A 12,748-nucleotide genomic window follows, 5' to 3' on the forward strand; every position below is an offset into this window, starting at 1 on the left:
GAGTCCCATGTTCAATCCCAGCATATTATTTAGGATTTTTGCAAATTTCCTCATTGTGGGACGAATAAAGGCTTTCTTACTCTGATTGAAAAATCACCATGTATAGTAAGGCATTTTGAGCCGAAAAACCGACCATGTATACTAAGGCATTTTTAGCCGAAAAAAAACAACCATGTATAGTAAGGCGTTTTTATCCGAAAAAAAAACGACAATGTATAGTAAGCCGTTTTTAGCCGAAAAAAAAACGACCATGTATAGTAAGGCGTTTTTAGCTGAAAAAAACAATGACCATGTGTGCTAAGGCGTTTTTAGCCCAAAAAATGACCATGGTATAGTAAGGCGTTTTTAGCCGAAGAAAAACGACCATGTATAGTAAGGGGTTTTTAGCCGAAAAAATGACCATGTATAGTAAGGCGTTTTTAGCCGAAAAAAAACAATGACCATTTAGAGTATGCCGTTTTTAGCTGAAAAAAAATGACCATGTATATTAAGGTGTTTTTAGTTGGAAAAAAAACGACCATGTCTAGTCAGGCATTTTTAGCTGAAAAAAACTACCATGTATTGTAAGACGTTTTTAGCTGAAAAAAACTACCATGTATAGTAAGGTGTTTTTGACATGAAAAAAAAAAAACTATGTATAGTCAGGCGTTTTTTTTTTTTTTTTGCCAGAAAGAACAACCATGTATAGTAAGACGTTTTTAGCTGAAAAAACTACCATGTATAGTAAGGCATTTTTGACACAAAAAACACCATGTATAGTCAGGCGTTTTATACCTGAAAAAAACGACCATATATAATAAGGCGTTTTCAGCCCCAAAAAAACCGACCGTGAGGCATTTTTGAGACGAAAAAAACGACCATCTATAGTAAAGTGTTTTTTACCAGAAAAAAAACGACCATGTATAGTAAGACGTTTTTACCTGAAAAAAACGACCATGTATAGTAAGGCATTTGTGACACGAAAAAAACAACCATGTATAGTAAGACGTTTTTTACCTGAAAAAAAACGACCATGTATAGTAAGACGTTTCTAGCTGAAAAAAACTACCATGTATAGTAAGGCGTTTTTAGCAAAAATAACGACCATGTATCGTAAGGTGTTTTTAGCGGAAAAAAACGACCATGTATAATCAGGCGTTTTAGGGGGAAAAAACAACCATGTTAGTTTGTTAGAAAGCCGGTTTTAGCTGGAAAAAATGACCATGTATATAGTAAGGCGTTTTTTTTTACCTGAAAAAAACCACCATGTATAGTAAAGCATTTTTGACAAAAAAAAAAAAACGACCATGTATAGTAAGGGGTTTTTTTACCTGAAAAAAATGACCATGTATAGTAAGACGTTTTTAGCTGAAAAAAACTACCATGTATAGTAAGGCGTTTTTAGCCGGAAAAAAAATTACCATGTATAGTCAGCATTTTTAGCTGAAAAAAATACCATGTATTGTAAGACGTTTTTAGCTGAAAAAAACCCACCATGTATAGTAAGGCATTTTTAGCGACATAAAACCACCATGTCTAGTAAGGTGTTTTTAGCTGAAAAAAAACGACCATGTATAGTAAGGCATTTTTTGCCAAAATATGAACACATATAGTAATGCGTTTTTAGCTGAAAAAAAACGACCATGTATAGTAAGAGGTTTTTAGCCGAAAAAAATGAATAGCTGAAAAAAAATGACCATGTATATTAAGGCGTTTTTAGCTGGCAAAAAAAACAACCATGTATGGTCAAGCATTTTTAGCTGAAAAAAACTACCATGTATTGTAAGACGTTTTTAGCTGAAAAAAACTACCATGTATAGTCAGGTGTTTTATCAAAAAAAATGACCATGTATAGTAAGGCGTTTTTAGCCGAAAAAAAACAATGACCATTTAGAGTATGGCGTTTTTAGCTGAAAAAAATGACCATGTATATTAAGGTGTTTTTAGTTGGAAAAAAACGACCATGTCTAGTCAGGCATTTTTAGCTGAAAAAAACTACCATGTATAGTAAGGTGTTTTTGACATGAAAAAAAAAAAACATGTATAGTCAGGCGTTTTTTTTTTTGCCAGAAAGAACAACCATGTATAGTAAGACGTTTTTAGCTGAAAAAAACTACCATGTATAGTAAGGCGTTTTTAGCAACAAAAAAAACGACCATGTATAGTAAGGCTTTTTCGCCTGAAAAAAACCCCATGTATAGTAAGGCATTTTTGACACAAAAAACACCATGTATAGTCGGCGTTTTATACCTGAAAAAAACGACCATATATAATAAGGCATTTTCAGCCCCCAAAAAACCGACCGTGAGGCATTTTTGAGACGAAAAAAACGACCATCTATAGTAAAGTGTTTTTTACCAGAAAAAAAACGACCATGTATAGTAAGACGTTTTTACCTGAAAAAAACGACCATGTATAGTAAGGCGTTTTTAGCAAAAAAAACACCATGTATAGTAAGGCATTTGTGACACGAAAAAAACAACCATGTATAGTAAGACGTTTTTTTACCTGAAAAAAAACGACCATGTATAGTAAGACGTTTCTAGCTGAAAAAAACCACCATGTATAGTAAAGCATTTTTGACCCAAAAAAAAAAACGACCATGTATAGTAAGGGGGTTTTTTACATGAAAAAAATGACCATGTATAGTAAGACGTTTTTAGCTGAAAAAAACCCACCATGTATAGTAAGGCGTTTTTAGCTGAAAAAAAAACGACAATGTGTAGTAAGGCGTTTTTAGCCCCCAAAAAAACCACCATGTATGGTAAGGCGTTTTTAGCCCAAAAAACGACCATGTATAGTAAGACGTTTTTAGCTGAAAAAAACTACCATGTATAGTAAGGCGTTTTTAGCACACAAAAAAAGACCATTTATAGTAAGGCGTTTTTAGTGGAAAAAAACGACCATGTATAATCAGGTGTTTTTAGGGGAAAAAAAACAACCATGTTAGTTTGTTAGTGAGCCGTTTTTAGCTGAAAAAACCCCACCATGTGTAGTAAAGTGTTTTTTTACCTGAAAAAACGACCATGTATAGTAAAGCATTTTTGGCAAAAAAAAACAACAACGTAAGGCGTTTTTAGCGGGAAAAAAACACCATGTCTAGTAAGGTGTTTTTAGCTGAAAAAAACTACCATGTATAGTAAGGCGTTTTTAGCAACAACAAAAAAACCACCATGTATAGTAAGGCATTTTTAGCGAAAAAAAACCACCATGTCTAGTAAGGTGTTTTTAGCTGAAAAAAACGACCATGTATAGTAAGGCATTTTTAGCCAAAAAAATAAACACATATAGTAATGCGTTTTTAGCCGAAAAAAACGACCATGTCTAGTAAGGTGTCTTTAGCTGAAAAAAAACACCATGTATAGTAAGGTGTTTTAGCAAAAAAATCACCATGTATAGTAAGGTATTTTTAGCCGAAAAAAACGACTATGTATAGTAAGGCATTTTGTACCGTAGTTTGTTCAATGGCTATGTAGCACAGTGGTAGAAGGGATGTCTGCAGCTTTAGAGTCCCATGTTCAATCCCAGCATATTATTTAGGATTTTTGCAAATGTCGTCATTGTGGGACGAATAAAGGCTTTCTTACTCTGATTGAAAAAACAACCTTGTATAGTAAAGCGTTTTTAGCTGAAAAAAACGACAATGTGTAGTAAGGCGTTTTTAGCACAAAAAAACTACCATGTATAGTAAGGCGTTTTTAGCACAAAAAAACTGACCATTTATAGTAAGGCGTTTTTAGCAAAAAAAACGACCATGTATAGTAAAGTGTTTTTTACCAGAAAAAAACGACCATGTATAGTAAGACGTTTTTACCTGAAAAAAACGACCATGTATAGTAAGGCATTTTTGACACGAAAAAAACAACCATGTATAGTAAGACGTTTTTTTACCTGAAAAAAAACGACCATGTATAGTAAGACGTTTTTAGCTGAAAAAAAACCCACCATGTATAGTAAGGCGTTTTTAGCTGAAAAAAAACGACAATGTGTAGTAAGGCGTTTTTAGCCCCCAAAAAAACCACCATGTATGGTAAGGCGTTTTTAGCCCAAAAGACGACCATGTATAGTAAGACGTTTTTAGCTGAAAAAAACTACCATGTATAGTAAGGCGTTTTTAGCACAAAAAAACTGACCATTTATAGTAAGACGTTTTTAGCACAAAAAAACTACCATGTATAGTAAGGCGTTTTTAGCACAAAAAAACTGACCATTTATAGTAAGGCGTTTTTAGCAAAAAAAAAAACGACCATCTATAGTAAAGTGTTTTTTACCAGAAAAAAACGACCATGTAGAGTAAGACGTTTTTACCTGAAAAAAACGACCATGTATAGTAAGGCATTTTTGACACGAAAAAAACAACCATGTCTAGTAAGACGTTTTTTTACCTGAAAAAAAACGACCATGTATAGTAAGGCGTTTTTAGCAAAAATAACGACCATGTATAATCAGGTGTTTTTAGCGGAAAAAACGACCATGTTAGTTTGTTAGTAAGCCGTTTTTAGCTGAAAAAAAACCCACCATGTATAGTAAGGTGTTTTTTACTTGAAAAAAATGACCATGTATAGTAAGACGTTTTTCGCTGAAAAAAACTACCATGTATAGTAAGGAGTTTTTAGCCGGAAAAAAAACGGCCATGTATAGTCAGCATTTTTAGCGGAAAAAAACTACTATGTATTATAAGACGTTTTTAGCTGAAAAAAACTACCATGTATAGTAAGGCGTTTTTAGCAAAAAAAAAACACCATGTATAATCAGGCATTTTTAGCGGAAAAAACGACCATGTATAGTAAGGCTTTTTTAGCCAAAAAAAAGACCATGTATAGTAAGGCGTTTTTAGCCGAAAAAAACGACCATGTATAGTCAGGCGTTTTTAGCGGAAAAAAACTACCATGTATTGTAAGACGTTTTTAGCTGAAAAAAACTACCATGTATAGTCAGGCGTTTTTAGCGGAAAAAAACGACCATGTATAGTCAGGTATTTTTAACCGAAAAAACGACTATGCATAGTAAGGCATTTTTTACCGTAGTTCGTTCAATGGCTATGTAGCACAGTGGTAGAAGGGATGTCTGCAGGTTTAGAGTCCCATGTTCAATCCCAGCATATTATTTAGGATTTTTGCAAATTTCCTCATTGTGGGACGAATAAAGGCTTTCTTACTCTGATTGAAAAATCACCATGTATAGTAAGGCATTTTGAGCCGAAAAACCGACCATGTATACTAAGGCATTTTTAGCCAAAAAAAAACAACCATGTATAGTAAGGCGTTTTTATCCGAAAAAAAAACCACAATGTATAGTAAGCCGTTTTTAGCCGAAAAAAAACGACCATGTATAGTAAGGCGTTTTTAGCTGAAAAAAACAATGACCATGTGTGGTAAGGCGTTTTTAGCTCAAAAAACGACCATGGTATTAAGGCGTTTTTAGCCGAAGAAAAACGACCATGTATAGTAAGGTGTTTTTAGCCCAAAAAAAACGACCATGTATAGTCACCATTTTTAGCTGAAAAAAACTACCATGTATAGTAAGGCGTTTTTATCCGGAAAAAAAACGACAATGTATAGTAAGCCGTTTTTAGCCGAAAAAATGACCATGTATAGTAAGGCGTTTTTAGCCGAAAAAAACAATGACCATTTAGAGTATGCCGTTTTTAGCTTAAAATTTTTTTTAGCTGTATATTAAGGTGTTTTTAGTTGAAAAAAAAAACGACCATGTCTAGTCAGGCATTTTTAGCTGAAAAAAACTACCATGTTTTTTTTTCATGTTTTTGACATGAAACAAACAACCATGTATAGTCAGGCGTTTTTTTTTTTTTTTTTTTGCCAGAAAGAACAACCATGTATAGTAAGACGTTTTTCGCTGAAAAAAACTACCATGTATAGTAAGGCGTTTTTAACAAAAAAAACGACCATGTATAGTAAGGCGTTTTTAGCCGAAAAAACAACCATGTATCGTAAGGCGTTTTTGCCGGAAAAAAAAATAAACATGCATAGTAAGGCATTTTTGACAGAAAAAAATACCATGTATAGTCAGGCGTTTTATACCTAAAAAACCACCATGTATAGTAAGGCATTTTTGACACGAAAAAAACGACCATGTATAGTCAGGCGTTTCTAGCTGAAAAAAACTACCATGTATAGTAAGACGTTTTTAGAAAAAAAAAACAACCATGTATAGTAAGGCGTTTTTGGCGGAAAAAAACGACCATGTAGTAAGGCTTTTTCCCCTGGAAAAAAAACATGTATAGTAAGGCATTTTTGACAAAAAAACACCATGTATAGTCAGGCGTTTTATACCTGAAAAAAACGACCATGTATAATAAGTCGTTTTTGGCAGAGAAAAACGAACATATATAGTAAGGCGTTTTTTTTTCAGCCCAAAAAAATTACCATGTATAGTATGGCATTTTTTACCAGAAAAAAACAACCATGTATAGTAAGACGTTTTTAGCTGAAAAAACGACCATGTATAGTAAGGCGTTTTAGTGGAAAAAAACGACCATGTATAGTAAGACGTTTTTCGCTGAAAAAAAACTACAATGTATAGTCAGCATTTTTAGCTGAAAAAAATTAACATGTATTCTAAGACGTTTTTAGCTGAAAAAAACTACCATGTATAGTAAGGCGTTTTTAGCACACAAAAAAACCACCATGTATAGTAAGGCATTTTTAGCGAAAAAAACCCACCATGTCTAGGAAGGTGTTTTTAGCTGAAAAAAACGACCATGTATAGTAAGAGGTTTTTAGCCAAAAAAATGAATAGCTGAAAAAAAATGACCATGTATATTAAGGAGTTTTTAGCTGGCAAAAAAACAACCATGTATGGTCAGGCATTTTTAGCTGAAAAAAAATACCATGTATTGTAAGTCGTTTTTAGCTGAAAAAAACTACCATGTATAGTCAGGCGTTTTTAGCGGAAAAAAATGACCATGTATAGTCAGCATTTTTAGCTGAAAAAAAAATACCATGTATAGTAAGGCGTTTTTAGCAAAAAAAACCCCACCATGTATATTAAGGCGTTTATCGCAAAAAAAAACACCATGTATAGTAAGGCGCTTTTAGCGGAAAAAAAACGACCATGTATGGTAAGGGATTTTTGACACAAAAAAACAACCATGTATAGGAAGGCGTTTTTAGCCAAAAAAAATGAACATGTATTGTATGGCGTTTTTGGTGGAAAAAAACGACCAATATAGTAAGGCGTTTTCGCCTGAAAAAAAACGACCATGTATAATAAGGCGTTTTCAGCCCAAAAGAAACGACCATGTATAGTAAGGCATTTTTGACAAGAAAAAAAAACAACCATGTATAGTAAGGAGTTTTTCGCAAAAAAAAAAGGCCATGTATAGTAGCGCGTTTTTAGCCGAAAAAAAAAAAAAACATGGATAGTAAGGCGTGTTTAGCTAAAAAAAACAACCATGTACAGTAAGGACTTTTTACCTGAAAAAACGACCATGTATAATCAGGCATTTTTAACACAAAAAAAAACAACCATGTATAGTCAGGCGTTTTTTTACCTGAAAAAAAACGACCATGTATATTTTTGTATAGTAAGGCGTTTTTACCTGAAAAAAACGACCATATATATAATAAGGCGTTTTTGGCAGTGAAAAACGACCATGTAAAGCAGGGGTGTCAAAGTAATTTTTTGCCGCGGGCCACCAGGGCCGTTATTTTAGGCCTGAAAAAATATTACATATAGAGCACACAACCAATTAATGAATAATGTTTTCAAATCTAGTCAAGAATAATGAAGGCGACATTTTGGTCAGGGCAGTATCATGGAATTTAACAAGTTTGATTTGCTTTCGCAGGCCGAAAAAAATGATGTGGCTATATATCCCGGGCCTTGACTGTGACACCTGTGATGTAAAGTAAGGTTTTTTTACCTGAAAAAAAAAAACATGTATAGGAAGGTGTTTTGAGCTGGAAAAGCGACCATGTATAAATAGTGATTTAGGTAATCACTTAGGTAAAAAAAACACCACACTGACATGTTTAGTCAGTCTTTTTTCGACCAAAAAAAAACAGCTCTCAGCTATTTTTAACCCCATAAATACAATCATCTTGGGGGTGTTTTTAGCCCCATAAAAGCAACCATGTATAGTAATGTGTAAAAAAAATACATACCTTGAAAATAATAATTGTGTGTGATAATGGATGTGTAATATTTACACGTCCAATCAGCATTGTTATTAAAATTGAGTGCTGTGAATCTTGGAAAACACATCATTTACTTCACCAAGAAAAATGAGACAAGATACATGAATGTTCTTCTTTTGCAGTTTGGACAGTTGTCAAAAAAAATTGAGGATTGACAACCGGACATTCCTGTTTTTCTTCCTCCTATGGTGGCCAAAACGTAGAAACATCGACCAGCCATCCTCGGAGAGAGCACCTGAAACATAATATAGACCTTCACTCGATCTGCACGAGCAAATTCATGCCCCTAATACATTTGAAAGTACTTTGGAGTGTAAAATTCCGAGACATTAACATGGAACAATATTAGAGACACGATCAAAATTAGATCATATTTTTTTCCTATTAATGACACTTGAATATTGTGGAAATAAGTTATTAAATAAATGAAAGTGTCATTCAAAACAAAGTGTCGTTCAATATTTGGCCACTTGGAGGCACCATTGACAATACAAACATAAGTATCGACACAAATCCCTTGGCGTAATACAAGCTAAATCACAAGAACGTCGTCTCACATAATGTTTCTTCTTCTTTTGGAGAGGGCGTGTGTACCGAATATCGTGCCTGGTTCTTTAATGACGAACCAGTGGTTCAGGACAAGTCGATTTTCTTCTGCGTCTCCCACAGTTTGTCTTGTAGCCTCTTCTTCCGCCAGTCCAGAAACTTCCTCCGCATTCTGTTTGCCTGCCAGCCGGCTGCAAAACCCGCCAGGAAGGACACGACGACGGCCACCTGCACTGACCTTTCCGAAAAGTCGGCCATAATGCCCGCGCCACGGCTTGCCTGTCGCGCGAAACCAGAAATGAAACCATTGGCACAAGTCTCGCGATAACTCGGCAAACCAAGACGGAAGTGGCACGAAAGCGTGCGTGCGCGCGCGCGCGCGCGCCTGTGTGAGTGTGTGCGTGAATGAGAGAGGCAGCGAAGGGGGGGGGGATCCTTGTTCTAATCACAACACGTCTGGAACGTTTATAATTTTTTTGGTATGCGTGTTACATTCTTTTTTATTTTAACACACACGCGCGCGCTCACACACGAAATGGGGGAGGGGCAAGGTGTGCGGCTAGGTTTAAAGCCGGTGAGTTTGGCATTGGAAGCTTATGTTCTCAGGTAAAATGACACCAGTTTGTTGCTCTGGAGACACTGAAGCAAAGGCTGATGGGACAGCACACACACACACACACACACTAACAATAGTTTGTTTGTTTATAATTTGAACACATTATGAAGTCGCCTGTAGATTTTTGTATGTTTGAGTCTTTCATATGTGACAGTTCAATGGAGCAAGAGTAAGCGTTCCAAAGGGTCAGCGAGCTGGTCTTCGGCATTCTGATGACTTGCACAAGACCTCCGACATAGACCCCAAAACGGACCGCAACACCAGTAAGTTGGTCTAGTGTTCCATTTTTCGTACATAAACGACAACGCTAGGATCAGAATTTGAGACACTAATTTTCAATACAATAAATATGCATGTTGATATCGTATTCCTGTGAGGACAATAATTTTTGGACACTTTATACCTATAAATTGTCCAAACAGTTTTTGTGGGGACAAAACTAAAATCAAATGTAGTATTTATCACTGTATGGGGAAAAACGCGTTTTGGTGATTTCCTAAAATTTCGTGAATGAATACCTTTGTCACAAATGTGTCTTCCAGGAAGCCCCGCCCCTCCAGCAGAACCAATGGGAGGCGAGCGGGCCGAGTCAAAACAGCGTCCAGTTTTCCAGGAGCTGTGGTTCATGGCGGCAATGGCAGCCGTCGCCCTGTTTCTGATGGCCGTCGCGCTTGGCCTGGCACTCCACAAGGTCAGTCAGGTGACCATGTGTGCCAGACACCTAAATAACAGCTAATGAAAACTTTGCCACAGGTGCTGAAAAAGGCCCCCTTAACCAGAGACAGACCCCCACTGGTAGCCATGCACAAACGAAGCCCCATGGCAGTTTATCCAGCCAACAACTCTGTTTTGGTGAGAGGGGCTGCCATTTTTTTCACAATAGAACTGTAAAAGCCACAAGAAGATGAAAACACTAACTCGATTGAAGAGTAAAATTGAAAGAAGTCAAATGTAACCCCTTGGCTTACGAACTTTTCGGTTGACGAATGTTCAATTTATGAAAATTTTACCTTGGCATACGAACTATTTTTTGGGATACACACGGAGCTGCCACAACGAGTGATGTGTTATTCACGAACGAGACCGTTCTACCAAGAAAATGGCAGCTGACTGTTTTGGTCCTTTATTCCCCGCCCCCAGTCTTCGGCAAAAGCCACGTGATTCGTCAAGGACGCAGCAGTGAGGGGTGGGGGTTACAGACAGACAAGAGAGAGAGTGAGGCCGTTCTACAAAGGACAAAATGGCGTCTTCGGTTAAAGCCACGTGATTGGTCAAGAACACAGCAGTGAAGGGGGGGGTTAAACATGAAAGAGACAGTCAGACGACAGAGGAAGAGTGAGAAAACACGCGCACACACACACACAAAAGGGAGACAGAGCTTGAAACAAAAAAAAGTGAAATGGTGAGAAAATGGATAGAAAACAGTGATATTTGGACTCGTTTCAACTTTGATAGTTCAAAAGCAGGGTGTAGAGTGGAAGGTTAAAAGGCTCCACAAATAACCCACACAAGCCAGCTGTACACTTGATGCAAAAAGCTATCAAGCCAGCTAAACAGAACACAATTGATGAGGAACTAGGTAAAATGATCGCAGAAGAAGCACGGCAACCAAGGGATAATTCCTCAAGATGGTGAAAGAAGAAGGCTACGGCCCTCATCAAGTGTTTAATGCTGATGAAACCGGCCACTCCATTCCATCAAGCCATCAACGACCATCACAAAGGTAAATAAAATGACTTTATTATACTGTACAGATTATTTCTTTAATTATAATACCATAGCACATTTATTATCATGTTTGTTAAGTCATTATAAGTGCCTTGCACGTTGGGTCTGAGAGGACAGTAATTTCATCTGTGCTGTATGTCATGCATATTAGCATATTTGACAATAAAGCTGACTTTGTCTTTGAGTTTATACATAAAATAAGGTATTTTTGTGTCATTTTAAGGCTTAGAAAATTAAAAAGTAGTATAAAACTATGTTTTATGGGGACCTGGGAACGGATTATTTTCATTTTAATGGTTTCCCATGGGAAATTAATTTTTGGGATACACACTTTTCGCCTTACACACTGTCTGGGAACCAATTAAGTTTGTAAGCCAAGGTATCACTGTATGTTGAAAAAACACACACACACACACACTGGTGTGTGAAAACAAGCTCCATTTTGTGCTGGTTTCAGTTCGACACGGCAGGTGTGATCAGCAGTGTGACGCTGAAGTCCTACACCATCAAAATGGAGGTAACCCCCCCCCCCCCCCCCCCCATTCGCCCCGATGCACCTGTGTTGCCATCTGACTTACATCTTCCTGGCCACCAGGAGGCGTTGGAGACCAAATGTGAGAGTGCTCAGGGTGAAGAAGGAGGAGGAGTGGGCGGGACTTCATTGAGGCGCAGCATCAGCCATGTGATTGCCACCAAGACGTCGGCAGAGGCGTGGGGGCATGACAGTGGAATGGTGAGCCAGCTACCAAACTTCTGAGCGTTTAGGACTTGTCCTGGAATTCTGCCTTGAGGAACACATGACTCGAGTATCATTAAAAATCAGTGGATATGACGTTTTTGTTAAAAATGACTAAAAGCGCAAGCCGGCTTTGAAAGCCTTTTTCTCATCCATCAACAGTTTATGGACGACGAGGAGTTTGTGGACAGCGTTAAAGGCTTCAGCACCGTTCGCAAAGAACACACCATGTTCACAGACACCAATTTGTGAGCGACATTTGAGATAAAATGCTGCAGGCAAGTACCACTAGTAAAATGGATGGACACCCCCTTCAGAATAAAGTACGTGGGGACATTTATACTGGACAGAGATTTATTTATCTGTTATAATACAAGAGAAGCTCCCCGCCTTACTTTAACATAGTTCATCAGCACAAAGATGCCACGAAAGCAGGGATGTCAAAGTCATTTTTTGCCGCGGGCCACATTGTAGTAATGGTTTCCTCTCGAGGGCCGTTATGAATTTGGGGAAGCCATTAGAATGTTTAATCCCCACCACATATTACATATAGAGGCGCACAACAAATTAATGAATAACTACCTTTCAAATCTGAAATCAATAATATTGACTGTTATTGTGGTTTTACATTGAAAAATGTGACATTTTGGTTAGGATTTTAGCAAGCATCATGGAATTTCACAAGTTTGATTTGTTTTCGTGGACCAAAAAAAATGATGTGGCGGGCCGGATTTGGCCCCCGGGCCTTGACTTTGACACCTATGCACTAAAGGTGAACTTATTTTTTGCAATTTAAAAGTTCAATTATTCTTTTTACAGCTTTGACTTTTCTCCACAGTTGCAAGGAGAGTCTGTGACTGAGTGTGTTTAGGGTGCAATTTTCACTTTTCAGTAGCAGTAGACTTGCATGATTTCAAATGCGCAGATTAAAAAGCAATCATTTAATCAATGCGAGTTCTTACTTTAGACTAGAGCAATGTAAAG

The 12,748-nt window shown here is 37.0% G+C and overlaps 2 protein-coding genes across 8 annotated transcripts in view; one reads left to right on the top strand and one right to left on the bottom strand.

Annotated features, from left to right (window-relative positions):
* Positions 1 to 12,692, top strand: part of LOC148884000 (usherin) — a 111,300-nt gene extending 98,608 nt beyond the window's left edge. For 3 of the 4 annotated variants that reach the window (XM_089022013.1, XM_089022011.1, XM_089022012.1), the window contains 6 exons: positions 9,455 to 9,563; positions 9,843 to 9,991; positions 10,054 to 10,152; positions 11,486 to 11,545; positions 11,624 to 11,761; positions 11,927 to 12,692. In XM_089022013.1, coding sequence (XP_088878139.1) covers positions 9,455 to 9,563; positions 9,843 to 9,991; positions 10,054 to 10,152; positions 11,486 to 11,545; positions 11,624 to 11,761; positions 11,927 to 12,016 — 645 coding nt within the window. In that variant the 3' untranslated portion in view covers positions 12,017 to 12,692. Of the gene's footprint in view, positions 1 to 9,061; positions 9,164 to 9,454; positions 9,564 to 9,842; positions 9,992 to 10,053; positions 10,153 to 11,485; positions 11,546 to 11,623; positions 11,762 to 11,926 lie in introns of those variants that run through there. The other variant, XM_089022014.1, reaches the window with a different exon arrangement.
* On the bottom strand, positions 8,191 to 9,057 carry lnc.lemp (lncRNA encoded micropeptide). Of its 4 annotated transcripts, none has more exons than XM_089022017.1 (2): positions 8,765 to 9,057; positions 8,191 to 8,373 (listed from the first exon to the last, which is right to left on the bottom strand). In XM_089022017.1, exon 1 carries the CDS (start codon positions 8,940 to 8,942, stop codon positions 8,772 to 8,774), a length of 171 nt encoding a protein of 56 aa, XP_088878143.1. In that variant the 5' UTR covers positions 8,943 to 9,057; the 3' UTR covers positions 8,191 to 8,373; positions 8,765 to 8,771. The 4 variants fall into 4 exon arrangements, 3 of the variants coding, with proteins under 3 accessions (XP_088878143.1, XP_088878142.1, XP_088878141.1); XM_089022016.1 differs by having other exon boundaries at positions 8,745 to 9,052; XM_089022015.1 differs by having other exon boundaries at positions 8,733 to 9,039.
* Positions 12,693 to 12,748: the final 56 nt, after the last annotated feature.

This window comes from Hippocampus bargibanti, linkage group LG19 (assembly GCF_051943395.1).
Source record: "Hippocampus bargibanti isolate YZ-2025 linkage group LG19, ASM5194339v1, whole genome shotgun sequence".
Classification (NCBI taxonomy): domain Eukaryota; kingdom Metazoa; phylum Chordata; class Actinopteri; order Syngnathiformes; family Syngnathidae; genus Hippocampus; species Hippocampus bargibanti.

Coding starts and splice junctions, on each gene's coding strand:
- lnc.lemp (XM_089022017.1), bottom strand. CDS start 8,942: ATGGCCGACTTTTCGGAAAGGTCAGTGCAGGTGGCCGTCGTCGTGTCC.